This window comes from Varroa destructor, unplaced genomic scaffold, assembly GCF_002443255.2.
Source record: "Varroa destructor unplaced genomic scaffold, Vdes_3.0 BEIS01000002.1, whole genome shotgun sequence".
In the NCBI taxonomy this organism is placed as follows: Eukaryota; Metazoa; Arthropoda; class Arachnida; order Mesostigmata; family Varroidae; genus Varroa; species Varroa destructor.
The window spans coordinates 87720-105812 of NW_019211455.1; the positions used below are offsets into that span (position 1 = coordinate 87720).

Here is an 18093-nt window from a genome sequence, read left to right on the forward strand (position 1 = left end):
CAATATTCATAGGTTTTTTTTTTCAAAAAATACATTCAAACTATTCATTGAAAAACAATAGGTAGAATGCGGGTACGCATTGGTTATGCGCCATGGCCTGTACGACGACTACGGCTAGTGTTATTTGCTTGTTTTCCATAGTTAGCTAATACTGCCCTAACTATCACTCGATCGTAACGAAGTTGATTGAATATATAGTATAATTGACATCTTTTTTTCTCGACAAAATACCATTTTCGGATCCATGTTAATGGCCGTAATGAGGAAACTTGTACCGGTAACCATTTACTTTGTAAACTAACATCGTTCGATGGGAAGACAACGCGATACGAGATTCTGTGTGTTTTGTCATAAATGTTGCAGCAAGGACGCCATAACTTAGTTATGAAAAAACTAGATTTATTGTGAATAGCGATGGTGGCCAGCCAACGTTATAAATAGCAGAACGCTGTACACAATTGCCCCCACAATGTCCAACAGTGCTATCTATTCATTTACTGAATAGAACAGCCGTATTAATAAAATTTCTGCTACAGTTCCTGCATGGGTCACATTGAATCGTTCGTTGGCGTTGTTGTTCCTAGCATTAATGATAGTTGGATCCTGAACGCGTCACTATCATTACTACCTAATGCTGTCGCTTGTGTTGTTTAGGCAACAATATCACCAACTAATCAATAATAATAGCGATGAAGATTCAAGAAATGCGTGACTGTTAGATGGAAAGGGTAATAGAATTATGGCGGCGCTTGATCATCACAGGCAAGAGTATTTTCTGATCGTGGATCTGTGATCGATGAGGGAATTTGACCTTGGCGCTTATTATTTGGTAACCCCCTACGGCAATGCGCCTCCTGCATGCCCACACCGTTGTGTCAAGGGGTGGGACTGACAGAAGAAAACTGGTTGCACCCGGACATCGTTCGTCTTCTCAGCAAAGCGTCTTTGCGCCATTTCGTGCATGTCGTATCTCCCTCCCTCTCTTTCGCTTTTGTCATGTTTGCGGAGTAACAAGTGGCGCCAAAACAATGCTGGTGGAACGGACGCAGCGTGCAACTGCGAGACGTCGAGCTATGCCGTCTAGGTGACGTACACACGTACTTGGATATGTCCCGACAATATATTTCTGGTCAGATCGTGGATAGATCACGAGGTCGTATTGATGATACCCTAATGGCCCATTACCCCTAGCGTATATCCGTTCGCTCTGGCCATTTCCACTGAGGAAAAGTGAATTGTCGCCATAATGAAGTCATTCATTGGACGCCTGCGATCACATGCAGCACACAATAATCACCGGTCCCTACGTCGACGTTGATAGACCGCGCTAATTCGATTAGGCGATACGAACGTGCGGCGCGCGATGGTTATAACATTTTTTTTTCCTTTTTCATTTTTTAGCGTAGCTCTATCGTGCTCTGCGAAAGCCGTCCATACGAATTCCATTAATTCCTATTACATGACACGTTAAGTTCGGCGCGAAAATCAATGCTTGTAGAAAAGACACTCGCTGATTGTTTGTGCGAATGCGCATAAGCTAAATTTTCTACAGAAGATAGGACGTTCGCCATAAAGACCGTTATCAGCTGTCAGACGGATTGGATACTCCTGCCTAAGTGAACGCCTGCCTACGGGAATTCTAGCTAGAACATCCTCTAGTCTCTGTGATCTGGTCGCGTGTAAGTATTAATTCGTATTTTAAAGATGCCATTTTTCCGTTGTCTATTTGTTGTAAACAACAATACAACTGCGACGTTCACAGGGGGTCTGGCTATGTATGAGACCTAACATGATATAATGAATCGTGGATGTTATCGCCGGCTACATAAATGGGCAAGGGGTCTATAGTAGCAGATTCAATAGTGACAGTGCTTACCGTATACCATGTACTAGTTAATACCAGTTACCCAGTGTCAATCGCGTTGTTGACGATAAGAAAAACGATTGTCCTACCACAGTTCCTGGTCAGTATTACTATTCACGTATTGGCAGACAGATTCGTCACATGGTTCCATATTAATGGCCAAATGCCGGGACTGTGGCCACCCTCGTACGCCAATAAATAAGTTCAACTTGGCATATACAAATCAAGTTGAGTAGGCAGATCGATTTGAGAACCGAGGAATACAAAGGAGGGCAGAGGATCGCCATCGCTGATATTATTGTTTCTTAGTTATCGTAGCGGTCGATTTAACCGTGTAAAAGCCCACGATGTTAGATATCGTATTGGACATCTTTACTCATCTTTGGCAGTATCGTTCTTCTCTATTTTAAACGACAATACGTACGTATATTTGCCATTTCACCGTTAAGTGACTAGACGGTAATACTTCAGAAAAAAAAATTATAAGAAAACTTGCATATATGTGGAAATAATTAGTTTGCGGGTCCGTGAATCGAAACTATGCCCATGAACTACGCATACTTCTGAGCTTTCTTTTAACTTTGGGGCTAAATGAGCTCTTTTTGACTAAGGTTTAATTTAGAACAGACGTCTTTATATCAGCGTTCTAAGAAAGATGGAAAAATGTTGGGGCAAAAAAAAATCTTTCGCAGTGGTCTTTAAATGAAAGTACGCGGTAAACAGGAGCGGGTCTGAGGCAGCTATACTACGTAGAATGACAATATTTTAGAATATTAATTGCTAGTACAGGATATTTATTATCGAAGGGTCCGTTTTTAGTTCGTAAACAGTAGATCGTCGTACAAACTTCTTCTTGTGGAGACATTGCAGTAATAACAAGAGCCGTAATAACGGTTACCGTTCAGTCATGGCCATAACGGGTTGTTAGACTGGATCACCTATGAAAGGGATCAGCTCAAGAGTAAATATCTGGACGTGACAATATTTGGCGGGCCATAGAAAATCGGCACTCCTAATTAGCAACGGCTTGGCAGGATAGCTTTGGGACGGAGCTGCGCACGATTTCGAAACGTGCAATCGCGATTGGACTCTCAGCCGCAGATGAGCTCTGAGCAACATCTATACTAATATATTCCCACGCATTTAGACACACAACGACACAGACACGAAATACTTGTCATCTTATCTTAGAGTATCGGAATTATGTGTCTACGTGATAAGAGTGAACAGGTCAGATTAGCAGCGTGTACTCAATTAAAAAGCATCCCGGCACCTCCCCCACCCCCCTCTGTTCGGCGGAGGCGCCCTATTTAATTTAACACCAGACCGTGAGCCTACCGTGTGCGGCTGCATTTACCAACTCCCAGCATTAATGTTGTACAAAGAGGTCACGTAAAGAAGATGAGAGCTTCAATCAGCAATGGAAACAACGGCACAAAGTCGGCCACAGCCCAGCGACATCTATATATGAATAGATACCGAAGTAACTTGGGTGCCACCGGCAGAAGCAGCAACGATTGCCATCGAAGGCCTAATAAACGAGAACTGTAATTATTATTGTTGTTTTGCCGTGAAGTTCCCACGGCGCCAAACGATTGTTGCTACAATCCCGTTGCGTATGTTTCGCTTATTGCTATCGTTGTGGTCACGACGGCTTTGGACACTACGTAGGCGCGCAGTTGTATGGCAGCAAAGACATGATGCGAATATTGGTGAGGGTAAGACCCGATAAGTTGTGGTGTTTTAGCCGTTGCAGTCATGATCCGACGGAAGACGCGGCGACATCAAAGAGTTAGCCACGTTGAATACGCAGTGTTAGCCTGCGTGTCATTTCGTATCAGTGTTCGCATCGTGTGCTAGCTTGGAGGTTTCCGACTGGGTCTTCTGCTGACCGTTTGTTAAGCAGGAGGTGCTAGTGGGCTTTTGAAGCAGCCGATAGGCAAAGCTAAAGGGAACAGAACACGAAACTTGAAATCAAATCACAGCAAAGCGGTAACCACAATCGTCGCTGGTGGCCTTGAGGTGTTCCCCTTTTAGGTCGATGAGCTTATCGCTGGATAGATTTATCAGATGAGAACATGCGCATAGCAAAAGGGACAGTGGAGCATCATAATCATAATGTGGCCAATACCACGCCGAAAGAACCAACAGATTTATAAACGCACTAAAAGAAATTCTTCGGCGGACAGTCGCAGTGACCTTCCGCTCTGCTTTTCAAGGAATATCGATCACAGTAGCAGGATAAACCGTATGCAGGAAAGAAGTTTTTATTGAAGAAAATTGTTCAAATGATATAGAAAATATAGTAATAAAATGTGAAATGTTGTCTAGCGAGCTAATTACTGTTAGGTTTTTAACAGAAGTCCGCCTTGCTCGCAAAATATTCTTGAATCGAGCTGCCGGAGGTTCTGCTCGATTTTATGCTGTTATGATCCACGCGTTTGCACTATATCTATATACTATGTCTGAATATAGAAGACTCGCTGTTTATGATCTAAGAGGTAACACAGTCTTCGTGTTGCCGACTTGTTGACTTCTGGCATGACAACACGTACGGCCACCTGTCATTGTTCAGTACTACGATAGATTGCTATCGTATATGGTTGCGAAAGTACTATCCATCGGGAACTCGAACTTAAAACCTTAGCCGCTCGAGAAACCATTTGAATCGAACTCTTCATAACTAGGGCAGCTCTTTCCGCACGATTTTTTTCGAAAAATCCTGTCCTTTTGTGCCTGAAGCCAAATATCACCTCCTACAAATTAAGGATCGAAGGTAGAGTTCCATGATTCCGTCGGAGTATTCAGTCGACAGTTTATTAAAGTGAGAGAGAGGACTGCAAAACCTGCTCTGCTGCACGATTCTTAGCACGCTTTCCCTTTTGAAACAATTCAAAGATAACGAGAACGTAATTAAATGCAAATCAAAATGCGCGACCAAAGGGTATATCGTCTATTTCAAGGGCAAAAACGAACGAAGGTAAGTAACAACCTGTTAATCATAACTGCCCATAAAATCATCGCTTGTTTTAATAGGGTAGCACTTTTTAATGCGACCATTTTAATCCTATCTAACAGCACGTTTTTTAGCTTGTTCCCCTGTCATTTAGACTCGTCGAACAATTACACGGCGATCGTTTCACGGCCCATGATGATGACGGCCACAGTCGCGAAACGGAACTCGATATTTAAATGAAACCGAATAAAACCTGCCAGATCCTCTTCAGTATTTTACTTCGTTTCTGATTCGTCCAGTCAGCCGTCTTTTCTACTAAAGAAATTCGTTTACAAATATAAATACTTCTGTGATCCAATTGTTCCGGAGCAAATTTCCGATTACGGCGGCCACCGCATAAGCTTTCCCCGTTTGTCCCTACAGCCAATGCCACCTCCATAACCGAGCGAGATTTGCTAACATCATGTTCGCATCCATTGACATTGGGATCTCCATTCTGGTCAGCCCGTATTATTTAGCACTGTTTGCTTTTCTACAATTTAATTTCTGTACAATAAGTATTATAGCTAGAATAGAGTGAGTACGGTGTCTAATGCGTAGATCCGTGTGTTGATAGGTTCGCGTATACAAATCCCGTTTACGAATCAGAAGGAGCGTGGATTGGTGGGGCTAAAAGCGGCAGGAAGTACTTTCATGCTTGTCTAGATTATCAACGCTCTTATTATTATGCCGATTATCATTATCTGGTATGATTTTTTAATTTATCTTTTTAGCTTCATGCTAGCTAATACGTTGTCAATTCGACATGATGACTTTACGTTACCATATGATAAGGAACAGGACCAGAAGAGCCTGCGCGGAACAGAGGGGAAAGCATATCAATGCAAACAGTGGTCAGTAGTTACACTTACGAGTATACCCACCCCCCTGATCGTACGTGGTATATTTGATTGCCTAACACATGGATGGTAGATGAACGTGTAACTATGTATCATTATATAGATTATCCAGTTCTACTGGCAGAAAGAGAAATTCGTAGACGACAGAATACATAAACGTGTTAGATTTGCCATATAATATGGAGCGGACATGATGGCGTTGGCAATTCTATTTCTCTGGAGTTCCGTCTTTGTGGCGGCTATCATTTGTCTCATTTCCGTCATATAAATGAAGCCAACCACTACCGTTAGCATTAGATTACGATGTGATCGTGTCTTCGAGAGACTAGGATCGCGGTGGTGTCTTGTCTATATTTGGTGCATGATACGTCCCGCCAGGCATTGCTAACAGCTCGATCCATCTCTACTTTTTGCTGTAATGTCTAGTACTTAACAACCTGAACAAGTTCTTTACTATGATTTTTTTCGCGGCATCTGTTTCAGGACCTGCGTGGTTCCAGCCCGAAGTGTACAGCCCACTAAGGCCGTGTGCGTGCTGCCGTACCACTCAGGATGTGGAAGGCTCATTGCCGGCTGAACAATTAAGTAATTCCTCCGGCCATATTGTAGGTGAACAGATAATTGACTTAACCGATGGCCGCCAAAGAGTCGCCTGCCACTGGACCGATCATACGGGCTTCTACAATGATGTCGTGACCGATGAGCTTAGCATCAACTTCAAGGATTTTGCTGAAGTCGCCAGCCCTTGAGGCTACGGACAAGTAAGCCTCAACCCGCCTCCGAGGACGGCGTGTACCAGCATCACACAAGGCCTTAGTGTATACACCGCCCCGTTACTAACGCTGTTTTTTCCCTGAATTTTTCGTTGTATATACGCCTCTTTCGCTTGCAAACGAGCCGAACGATGCAAATTTAAGCCTGAATAATGGCTGGAGTTTTTGCTTAGCGGGTTGATCTTTATTTCTCATTATTGTCATCATGAAAGGAAAAAGAAACGTTTAATTGAATTAGAAGTGCTCTCATATCGAACAGAGATCGATGCGCGAGTGTTCACTTGTAGCTGCGTATAATTCGTAGATGGTAAATCTGCTGTTAAACGTATCTCTAGCGGAAGTGCCTACGTTATCCATAGCATCGGTTTTATTTCTATGACGCTGAATGGACATAAAATTTGTTAACGTTATCGTAAACGTTGATCCTACAAAAACTACTTCCATTTTATGTTGTTATTCATACGCCCGCGCATGTTATATGCTGAGATTTTTATTATTTTGTGATACTTTGAAAGCCTGATGGTGCCAACTCCTCGTTGATTCACAAAAAAGCTTTCTTTTTTTTTTGCCGAAACCAAACGTTTGCCGCCTATCTCTTTAGATGTTATGTAGTCTGAGTGTTATTTAAAATCTAATTGTACGAAATAGCTGGTGACGATCGAATTGAGGAAGTTTTATTAGAGAAACTGTTTTTAATGCTATGATTATTGAGTTCCCAGTTCTATGATGAACGAGTCACCAAATATATTGTAGAAGAGGCTTGATCTCTTCCAGGTAGTGCTACCTATGCCTGTGCTCGAGGAGGCAAACATCGATTTGAAATTATGTTAATGTTGTCCAACCCAATGAAGTTGTAATCCTTCCTATGAAAATGTTTGGCTTAACAGTATCAGCCATGCGTTGTCCAAATTTTGTCCTAAATTAGGCTTCAATTAAACAGGTAACTCTAATCGTCCTTCTAGACATTTCTAGACCTAAACAATATCTAACATAATCATGATTATTATCGGCATCAATCTTCGTCACGTTACTACATTAGTTCGAAATGAAGATAATTTCCGTAGGAAAATGTCTTTTATCAGTACAAGGTTCCTGTTGAAGAAAGCAAATATTACTCGTTCGATTTAATTTAGGACCGCATTAAGTTCGTATCCGTGCGAGGAATATTGCACTGATTCTTCAATCAAGAACAAGTATCCTTTTGGAACGTTATTTTCAGATTGATTTTGTTATGCAGAAGCTTCGTTCGTCCGCATCGTCGATGGCTGAGGTCTCTATCCATCAAGGTGTTACAACTTACTAGGGGCGCTAGTGTCGACAGTTAATATTGCAAGGATTGCCGTGAGGCGACGAATCATATACATTTAATAACATGAAGTTTTCTAAAGGATAAACTGAATACATATACTTCAGTAGTTTCATTTGCGGTACCTAACTGGGAGAATAAATTCATTTGAAAACCTAAGATAGTCTAGCACCGTCTCTATTACATACATGAAACACTTCACAGTTCTTTGTTTTCAGATTTACTTTGCTCTACTGGGTGCCCAAAGTAAATATATCCTCAAACGACTTCTAGGCCACCATGTCAAAGATAAGCTCCGAAATAGGCGGACTATTAAATAGTGTTCAGTACGGTAAAAATTACAGTATGAAAATAATCTAAATAAGATTTGTCTTACCTCCGAATACGGTAGGTGTTTATCGGTGCCTCCGCCAGAACACTTGTCGAATCAAATATCGCATCTTAGTGCATCATTCGGATCAAAGAGATTTTCGCTCGAAAACACGAGACGAAAGTCTGGTTATCTTCTGCTGTTTAGCATCTCTAAACTATTTCCATCTTCCTTCTTCAATTTAGCATTATAAAATATGTGTTATTTGCTAAATAGAAAACTCATAGATTTCACTACTGGTTCTTCATGAGGGTCCACTTAAAAGCACTGGACTCTTTGATCAGTAAACCAAGCTCCGTGGTTGCTTGCATTTATTCTAAGTATTTGCAAAACATCAAAGAAGACTAGTGCCTTAAACGCAAATCCTGCTATCACTATTGTCAAATCAAGCGCTTCCCTCCAGAAAATCGTCTACTGCAAAACCAGTTAAAGCGATTGATAGCAAGTGAAAACACTACACGAAAAACACACAGCTTCAACCAAGGTTAGAAATCTCTTTAGGCGGCTAGGTATATCTAGGCTGAGCTAGCTGGGTTATTATAGTCACTTCAACTAGCCTATTGTTAATGACTCGACCTTCCGCACGTCCTATCCGATCTCCTACGTCTACTGATTTTCTCACGGCTGCCGTGGAAATAGTAACACAGTATGAATTAATTGACGCCTTGACAGTTAGACATTTATTGCTCGCTGGAAGCGGGCAGGACCTCTAGCGATTTAGTGTTCCCAAGGTAGTGCCACTGTTCTGGTCTTTTTTAGGCGAAATGTGCTTCCGACGACAGTGTTAGGCTAAAAAATCGAATTAGGCCGCCGCCGTTATGAGACTTGTATGGACCGTTGTATGGAACTGTGTAAATATGTTAACTTGTTTTTTCGAATTTAATGAGAAATTCTGTTGAATAAACGGCACTGGCGACTACCGTTTTTATGCTAGGATTATCGAGGCGCGCGGCTTCCTGTGCAGAAAGGGCTTGAGACAGCGACTCTGAACATCAATGACTGGCGTATGGACGGTTAAAATAGTTAAACGCTTAAGAGGAAGTTGGATTTTTAGGAAGGGAAGATCTTATTAGTACAGACAATGGGCGTCAACATCTGTCCGATGTGACTGCACTATTTAGATTAGTGCTGGTATATTCATCGTTATAAATGGACTTAGCGTACAATATAATCGTCATAAAATAGATCCTTGCTAATTTTCCTAACCGCTCTTTGCTGATTAGCTCGCAGCTGCTATTTCTACTCTTGGGTAGCCCGAATTTAGTACACTAGATCACAGTATCACAGTTCAGCTTAATAAACATGAAAAAAAAATTCGAATGCAAGAAAACAGCATTAAAGCTAAGCAAGGCAACTGGGTGAAAACGAGCTCTTTGCGACAGCGCACCTCCTCCGGTGACCCGACCGCAAACCTTATCTATGCTCTGGCGCGTGTAAAGTCAGGGATACGCTGGAATCTATACGCAGGTCAGATGGAATTTCCGCAACTGAAGACCAGGAAAAGGAGAGGTCAGGTATCAGAAAGTTTTTCTGTGGGACGCACCCGTCGAATAAAGCGTTCCGTCAGCAGAAAATGAACTCAAGGTCCTACATTACCCCCCTGCGAAATGATCTCGCAATTTTCAGTGAAGCTAATCCCCCGACAGATTGTATATGGTAACAAACTGTAGCTAACACGTGTGTAAATAAAGTTCTTGTCTTGCATCTGGCCAATGAACGAATATAAACTTTGCTTTTTCTCACTTCTGTTTGCTTGTCTATAAAATCAAATGTATTATGTAACCTTATCGGAGTCAATTATTAGTTCTTGTCTGGTGAAAACAAAAATAAATATCTGAGTATTTAATCAGACATTAGAGTGTATTGGCATTGCTTCTGACATTCGATTCAGCTGACTCTGAATGACACGCTTTGTCTTCATGTAGTCGCTTCTCGATTCCTCTTTTTTGATGTCTGCCAATATCCAAATCCAAACGGTGATCCATCATCCGACCATCTCCAGCAGACCAGCTTGAATAAGCGCATAAACAAGAGTAGGCGAACATTTTAAATGGCTTAGCGCCATATCTCTGCATGGAGATGAAAAACTCCAGCTTACTTTGAGAAGATCTCGTACGTTAAATTCAACAATCAGATACGTTGCAGTTTCCTCTTGCTTTACCTTTAACCATACGAGTCACATAATCCAGCTCCTAACCCAGCCCGTAAGGTTGGTACCGCTTCCACACACATACGCACATATATATGTATATGTATATATGCTATTTATTTAATTCCCCTGAAGCAATTTGTTTAAGGATCAAGCTCAAAAAGTAACGGAAGTTATGGAACACACCCGTAGATTAAGTCTTGACGTTTTTAAGTAAGGTAGAGCATTCGGTGGCTATTGTCAAGGCTCATTGCTGCTAGAGTTGCGCAGTTTACTTTAAGAGCTTGGTCAAAACACAGTTATTTTACCTTTAAGGCCTATTTACTTTTCTATGTATTTTAACAAATAGATTACCCACTCGGTGTATACGTCTCTCATGAGATAAGCAATTTTCGAAACAGAAATAAAAGTACACGACACAGGTTCTGCTCGAATATATTGTATTACCTAGTCGTTTCGATTAAATTGACTATATTTAGCTTGCTCTTATCAATCCTGGGCTTTACTTTTCCGGATTTAGAAACTTCGCGCCCCTATTACGGAGTAATGTCGTTCGTTAACTTAATAAGCTAAATGCAAAAAAAGGAGTACATTTTCTAACCAATTTGGCAGTGACCACAGAACATTGAAGAAGTTAGAAATATCGAAGCTCATATTGGGCTCTCTTCTAACTGACGCTGTTACAGCTGCTATGTTGAACATATCTGGAAACCAGTGGAGAGCTAGCGGCGGATAAGTTAAAAGGAACATGAAGAGCTGACGACGACGGAAGTCAATCGATACGGACCAAACGAACAATGAATAGATGGCCAGCTAAATAATCGTACTACAGAAATAGATTTTTCTGTAATTAATCGTGCTGTCGCTGCTGAAACAGGCGCGGATTCGTGCTTTTACTTTTGGCAAAAGACAGCGTAAAACCGGATAGCGCACACCGAGAAAAGGCATATAGGCAATGAAGCATTGAGACGCTACCAACGCCATCGAGCACTTCGTCGATGATGCGACAGAAATTCTATTATGAGGATCGATGCTCGCATCATTAGAGTAAGTCGAAAGGCCTACGTCATTACCATGGCCATAGCCATCAATAACAACGCGCAATAGGCGCATGCATAACGTGTGATACGAGCCCACGTCAGGTCACGGAGACAAGGTGAGATGAAGTACGCACGAGACGAGAATCTTTTCGATTGTTATACGAATTTCGCACACACAAACATGCACCAAGAATACACTGTAGCCAACACATGATAAAAGGTCTTTAGATACAGACATTGTATGTTGCATCACAGTATTAAGCAATACCAGTTCTTGGCTATTTAGTTATTATAACTGCTTCTGTAATAATGTCACGTGAGCAGGTATGATTATCATCTTCTTTTCGAGAAGATTTTACAATATGGCTGTTTAGATGTGCTAGTTTTTAACTGAAACAGGTAAGCGGGGGTCGTTGCCTCAAGTCCCATAAACGCCACATGAATACGTACCAGACGTGTGATGAACGAAAACTATTATATATATTCACTTATCGTCGGCTTCGCTCGTTGGCTTGTTGGTATTTTTTAATTAAATGTATGGTTGAACGCTGTCTGATTATTTCGACAAAGATGAACCGATGACGGCTCCTATGGATCTGCACGTAGATTCTGCAAATAGTCTCTGAGGATTCGATCTTTTAGACCTTCGATTTAAACGCAGCCTGTTTCCTACTGTCGCTAAATGAGCAAGTCCCTAAATTGTCTAGAGTCCTTTATTTGAGTCTATCTGCGGACTACGATTTAATGTTGAATATAACACTATAGCAAGGCTTATAAAAAGGCCAAGCTTATTCTCCTACATTGCTAATACTCTACAGACTGGCAAAGCCCACATGGTTGCTGTACCGCTATTCACAGCCATATTTATCGAACGCATCAGTCTTTACAACGTACTTCCCTGTAGGTCAGCTGGCCTGCTAAATAAAAGATTATGTATGCCTTGTGCTTCTTTGCTGCCTTTCTTGAATCTCTCCGGTCTTTGCAGGTGTCTATCTTTCTCTCGGCAGCTATATTCACTTCAGTAGTTAGGCAAGAGAACTTTTTGTTAGCGACGCTTCACAGCAGACACTGGGACGAGCAAAACTTAGTCGCGCAATTAACGTTTGTTCTGATGCCTACATTTTGAAAACTTGCTCGAAGCTCATTGGGGTACGAAGTTTTTGTTATGCATCGCCTAATTTCGCACTATGTAAAAAGCAGTTATAGTAGTTTGTGGCCAACGCTTACTCATCTAATATCTAAATGCAACAAACATACGACCGAAGAAGGAAATTTTTAAACTCTGGTTTCTTCGATAGTTCATTACATAACACGCAAGCATCTACTGGCTGTATCTGTTATAGCATTAAGAGCGGGCCATCATCTGCTGTACATCAGCCCTAGGCTGAAACTTATCGTACAGATACGCAACAATCACAAGCTAAAGTACTCTCCATACCCCTTACCCACTTACCTTGGTAAAGTTGATCGTGAGATCCTTTGTTGGATGTGCCGTTCACGTGAGGCGTGGCCCGAATCGCTTGAGCTTGACGCTGAAGGCGCATGCGAGCGGCTACGGGTTCGTTTTGCGGCACCTCCTGCTCCACCGCTTGTACCTCCGCCGCCTCCGTTACCACCACCCCCGCCCCTTGCGCCTCCAACGGCGGACGACGTCGATCTGTTGTCGCAAATAAACAAACAGAAACAAATCGCAATACATAATAAACATGTTTACAGCTGGTTCACGTGACTGTGAAGAGCTACCCACGCGTGCTTATGGTCAGAAGTGAAGGCAGCTACTCGTTTTAGCTGTAAAGATACGCTACATGAACATTATTAGTAGGAAGCATACTTATGTAATGTGTTCAATCGCATCAATTACGAAACAAACAGGACACGGAACTGAGTTGCCGTCATTCGATAGCGTGCAAACTGAGACCATATAAAGGCGCTATAAATACTATTTAAAGCTCTTCAGAAATCAAAATTGTGCTAAGACGTTAACGACTTGAATCATTTCTGTTTTGGATAAAACAAGTGGAAAAACGTTACTTGTAGATGCTGCTTGACATCAGTTTGTGCGCCATTGTTAGAATGATGTTCATGAGATCAGCTAGGCAATAGGCAGGGTATTTTAGCGCTACCATTTTCGGCTACCGATACAAAATTATAGAATATAGAAGTGATATCATCCATTTACGGATGATTGTTAATTTATTAATCACACACCTGGCCGAACCGATACACTTTTTTAAAGTCTGTAGAGACCGGTTGCTGAATTCAGCTATACAAATATTACATATATACGAAGAGGTATTATTGGAACAGTGAAATCGAAACTCTTCAAATTTTGCAAACTAATAAAGGTATGTTCACATTAAGAATATTTAGTACAGGTTCCCAGTGCAGCGAGCTCTAGCCCGGCTCCATGGAACAGTCACAAACCTGGCACAAGATGGAACCGATGAAGTTTAGAGGGGGAACGGGCAGGACAGCAGCCACTGACCCATTTCACCTCGCTAGATCGCCTCTTGGCTATGTAAACTAGTTCCGTACTTGGAGTTGCGCTTATCCGCAAACGACAAAAGGTTCACTGCGTACAGCGTCGGAAAGTGCACGAAGGCACAAGGGCAATCAAATTGTCTCATCGTTTATCCCCTCTAGTCGCTGTCAACTATTCGATTTGAAAGTTGCTCCGATCGCAACGTCTGTAATACGCATCATTTGGCAAAAAAGCTATTCAAACCATAAATAGTCTCGCCGACTCACAATTGCTATCCGAAGACAAACGTTGCTGTTTTGCGCTTCCAGCAACGGCAACCTTTATGATGAAACAAAAGTTCGTCGAGAGTGGTAGGGATTTTTTTGCTTCAGACCATGACCAGGAATAACAAGTGGAATCGGACTCAACCGACCAAACTGACATATTATCAGTCACTTTGCCGTGCATTGTTTCTATCATAGACTTCGCAGGAAACTAGATTTCCCCGAACATGACGATACGAGTAGGTGTTTCGAATACGAAGGAAATAGTTATTGATACTTTATCATCTCTAGGGTGATCTCTCAAACTAGTTCCATAAACCCAATAAAATTCACATACATACATATATGACAAACTGTTTATATATAACTCGTATTGCTGTAGTGATAAACTTTGTATGAATCTTCTGATTGCCACCAGTAGAAATTGATAAATAAAATTAGATTGAATATTTGATCTTCGCTATGATTTCATTGTGCACGTATTGATGCTAGCGTATGTAACTATCTCATGAACTTCCACTTGATACAGGATTAAAGTAAGGCAATATAATTAATCTATATTGTGTACTTTATTAATCATACTATAATTCTTCCCAAAGTACTCAATATACTACTAGCTAGTCAATATTCTTAGTATTAGTCATATTCTAGTCAACATCGCCTCTCACTTTCTTAAGCTAACATAAGGGCCCGATTTTTTTGCGCATACCCGATTTTATCGGGAAAGCTCGAAAGAGAGGATTGGCGATAGATGCTTATTTGAATTCTCTCGCAAGGCGTCGCTAACAGCTTGGAAACTTCTTTCCAAGCACGACGACGCTAATAAGACCACACTGTCCTTTCAGAAAGGCTTTTTTTAGCAGTACTCATGAGCTGCAAAAAGCCTGTCAGTTCCAAACGACACCTGTCACCAGGTAAGCGCCGTTCACAGCCGAACAGCCGTATGCCGACGCACAATACAACTCCAGTATTAACAACGACGGCATGGTCCTCCACAGTACATGGCTGCTCGCTTAGTATCCGTCTGTCAACATTTTCACCCTTATTGTCCATTGATCAAGGCATGTATTGTTAGCGCTGTCTCTCAAGGATTGATATATAGCGACATTTTTTAATTTCTATTTCATTTTTAATTTCTACTAAATAGTCTTCATGAAGTCATGCATTTACCGTACGTAAATAGCGGACAAACTATTTTCGTTTTGTGCTCGAAAGCTCAGATATTATGTTACGTGCTTCTATGGGATTTTTTTTTTCATTTCAAATAGGTGCATTTATTGGTTGTCTGACATTGAATAGAACTATTGACGTTTCTCTATTACAAACAAGTTATCGAATATTTTTCATTTAAGCACAATACATCTCTCGAACCCCATAAGCTTAAGGCTAACCGTGTGTTGTTCAGGTCCGTTGAGTAAAATCTTAGGGCTGCATTCTCCACAGTAGAAACAAATTTCAGTAACTGTTTTTCACGTCTTCCACTCTTAGCTGTTTAAAGAGACAGCTATAATCTGTCTTTTTCGGATCCCTGCGTTACGCTCCCATACATCCAATCACCGGCAAGCCATTAAAGGAAAGTAGGAAGTAAAACTTTCTACTCTTGTTTATTTTTAACTTTCTTTAGAAAGTGAAAAGCATCTTTCTGTAAAAAGATCATAGGCGCAAGTTGAAGAAAAGGAAGATAAAGAAAAAAAAAAATACATAGAAGAGGTTTTCCATAAGCGAACGGACATATGCAATTCTTTTCGCGTTTATTGGTGACATTATAGCCCTACGTTCTAAGTTCGTTGCGAAGTCCACTTTCGCTACGTTGCATATACCCCAGTTCCCCTCCCGAACTCTTTCGCCCTTTCGATTTTTCTTTCTTCTTCAATGCTTCTATGTTGTTCTCTGCCGCAGACGATACTAAAAAATGTAAAGATCACCTTGTTCTTTCGTGCTTTAAGACGATGTAGAGGTCTGCCGCTGCAGCTGTGCTGACGTTCTTTCGGTCGACCTGTGCTTGTAGCGACTCGTAAATCTATCTCATAGCAACGAGCTTGGATCGTCCACGCTGGCTGGCTGGCTGGCCGGCCGGCCGGCCCCCGTAAGCACTACGTTTTTTTCACCACGTTCAGGCAAAACCAGGGAGCAAGGAAGAATAGCTGAACCTTTCTAAACGTTGATCCTTTTTGTTTGCGAAATTTCGTCATCGGAACGTAGCGGAACCAGCCAATGGAACGGGCTGGATGCGCGGCATACGGCCCTCGAGGTTTGGTCAAGGCGCGATTAAAAAGACAGGTAGTTGCAAGACACGAAACGATTCTTAATTTGCAAGCCGCTAAATACGTATTTTTCTCTTCTCCTCCAAATGATGGTTTGAGGAGTGAGTGCACGCGCTATTACCGCAGAGTAAATCGATAAACGGATGCCCGTCGGCTATTGCCGCTGCTAGTTCAGGTTACTCATACGTACTGTACGTTCTTATACTGTTACTGCTAATAAAAATTCCAGAAGCAACACTGAATTGTCGAGCACCGCCGCATGCGTATTAAGTAATAGACCAGAGGAACGAGAACAAACTGTAAACCTATCTTATGTTCAATCTGAGATCTCCTTTGCTTTCTAGTAGAATATACCTTTTAGACATTCACTTGTTATACATTTATTATGGTACACATTTTAGCAGTGATGTGATTATTTCCTGAGTTTAATTAGTCCGGGTATATTGTTTGAAAAGTTAGGTAATACATGCAGCAGGAATAGGGAGTCTTCCTAGATTGTTATCTACAAGAGTCTTCTATGTTTACATATAGGAATACATCGTTAACAAAAAGTTTATATTGAATACCTTGGAGGATAAGTTCCAATTGAGCATCTTGAGTAGAAATATAAAAGGCCCTATGGTCGAAGTACGAGGGACATCTCATGAGCACGTAAAAACGTTTTTCAAAAAAGGATTATTTAACAAAATTGTTATCCAGCTAGAAGAGATAGAGTCAATATTTCATGTCGTCAATCTGAAATTGTTGTTTCGAAGGAACGCTTTGGAAAAATATCCCATCTGACTGATTCCGCTTATTACAATGGTTTAAATAAATGGCGTAAAAGTAAGCCATGTGGGTAACGTTTCTCAGATTCGAAGCGGAGCTGCTTCAACAAAACAAATTAAACAAAGACGGACTCAAATTGGCGTATAGTGTAGATTAATTTGTTGTTTATTTAGGATTAATGAAATGGTACCCTTTGTTGACTAAATGTTTTCAATCGATTCATTTAATTAGAAATGTTACAGTTCATTCTTTGGGAACAATGTATCCCACTTCGCAAATTTTGTACGACGAGAGGCCTGTTGACCAAAATAGCTTTAAATGACACTTATATAACGATTTTATTCAACTTCGATACTAAGTTTCTGACGTAAGTATACACGTAGCTATACTACACGTGCTAAGAAGCTAGAATCAAAGTTCTATAGGAAAAGACATACTTAATGATGCTCCGAAATGGATGTTCGAGTTGTTGTACATTAGTTTTTAATCAATAATTTAAAAAATAATCTTACATTAGATGCCTTTCGGGATCACTAGAGTGCCTGCTTGGTGGGGTGTTGGTGTCGCTCCGCGAGCGACTCACTGATGGAGGCGAATTCCTAGTATTATCCTTCGTTGAATTGTTAGTATTACTGGTGATCGTGACATCCTGCTCCGGATCCTGATCTTCGGCAAGGTCTTGTCGGTTTCCAAGGATCTCTGCCAAACCCTCCTCAACCGAGGCAGGCTGATCCACAATCGAAGCCGAGGAAATAATCAACTCTCGTAACTGCTGTTCCAGGTCACGAATTTCTTCAGTTGTTCTATAGACACGGTCCAATCATTACAACAAGTAATAGTTAGCAAGACTGGTATCAACGGGGTAAGACTCAAAATTAGATCTTCATGCTAGATGTCTTGTATTTATTTCTTCAGCATGTCTAGGGTCTTTTACTAGAGTCACAACACGAGGTTATAAT

General features: G+C 41.3%; 1 protein-coding gene across 35 annotated transcripts in view; it reads right to left on the reverse strand.

Moving 5' to 3' along the window:
- Positions 1-18093, reverse strand: part of LOC111243876 (uncharacterized) — a 203399-nt gene that overhangs the window by 19330 nt on the left and 165976 nt on the right. For all 35 annotated transcript variants that reach the window (XM_086980226.1, XM_086980227.1, XM_086980228.1 and 32 more), the window contains 3 exons: positions 17647-17937; positions 12811-13014; positions 8175-8216 (listed from right to left, as the gene is read on the reverse strand). In XM_086980226.1, coding sequence (XP_086836352.1) covers positions 8175-8216; positions 12811-13014; positions 17647-17937 — 537 coding nt within the window. The remainder of the gene's footprint in view (positions 1-8174; positions 8217-12810; positions 13015-17646; positions 17938-18093) is intronic.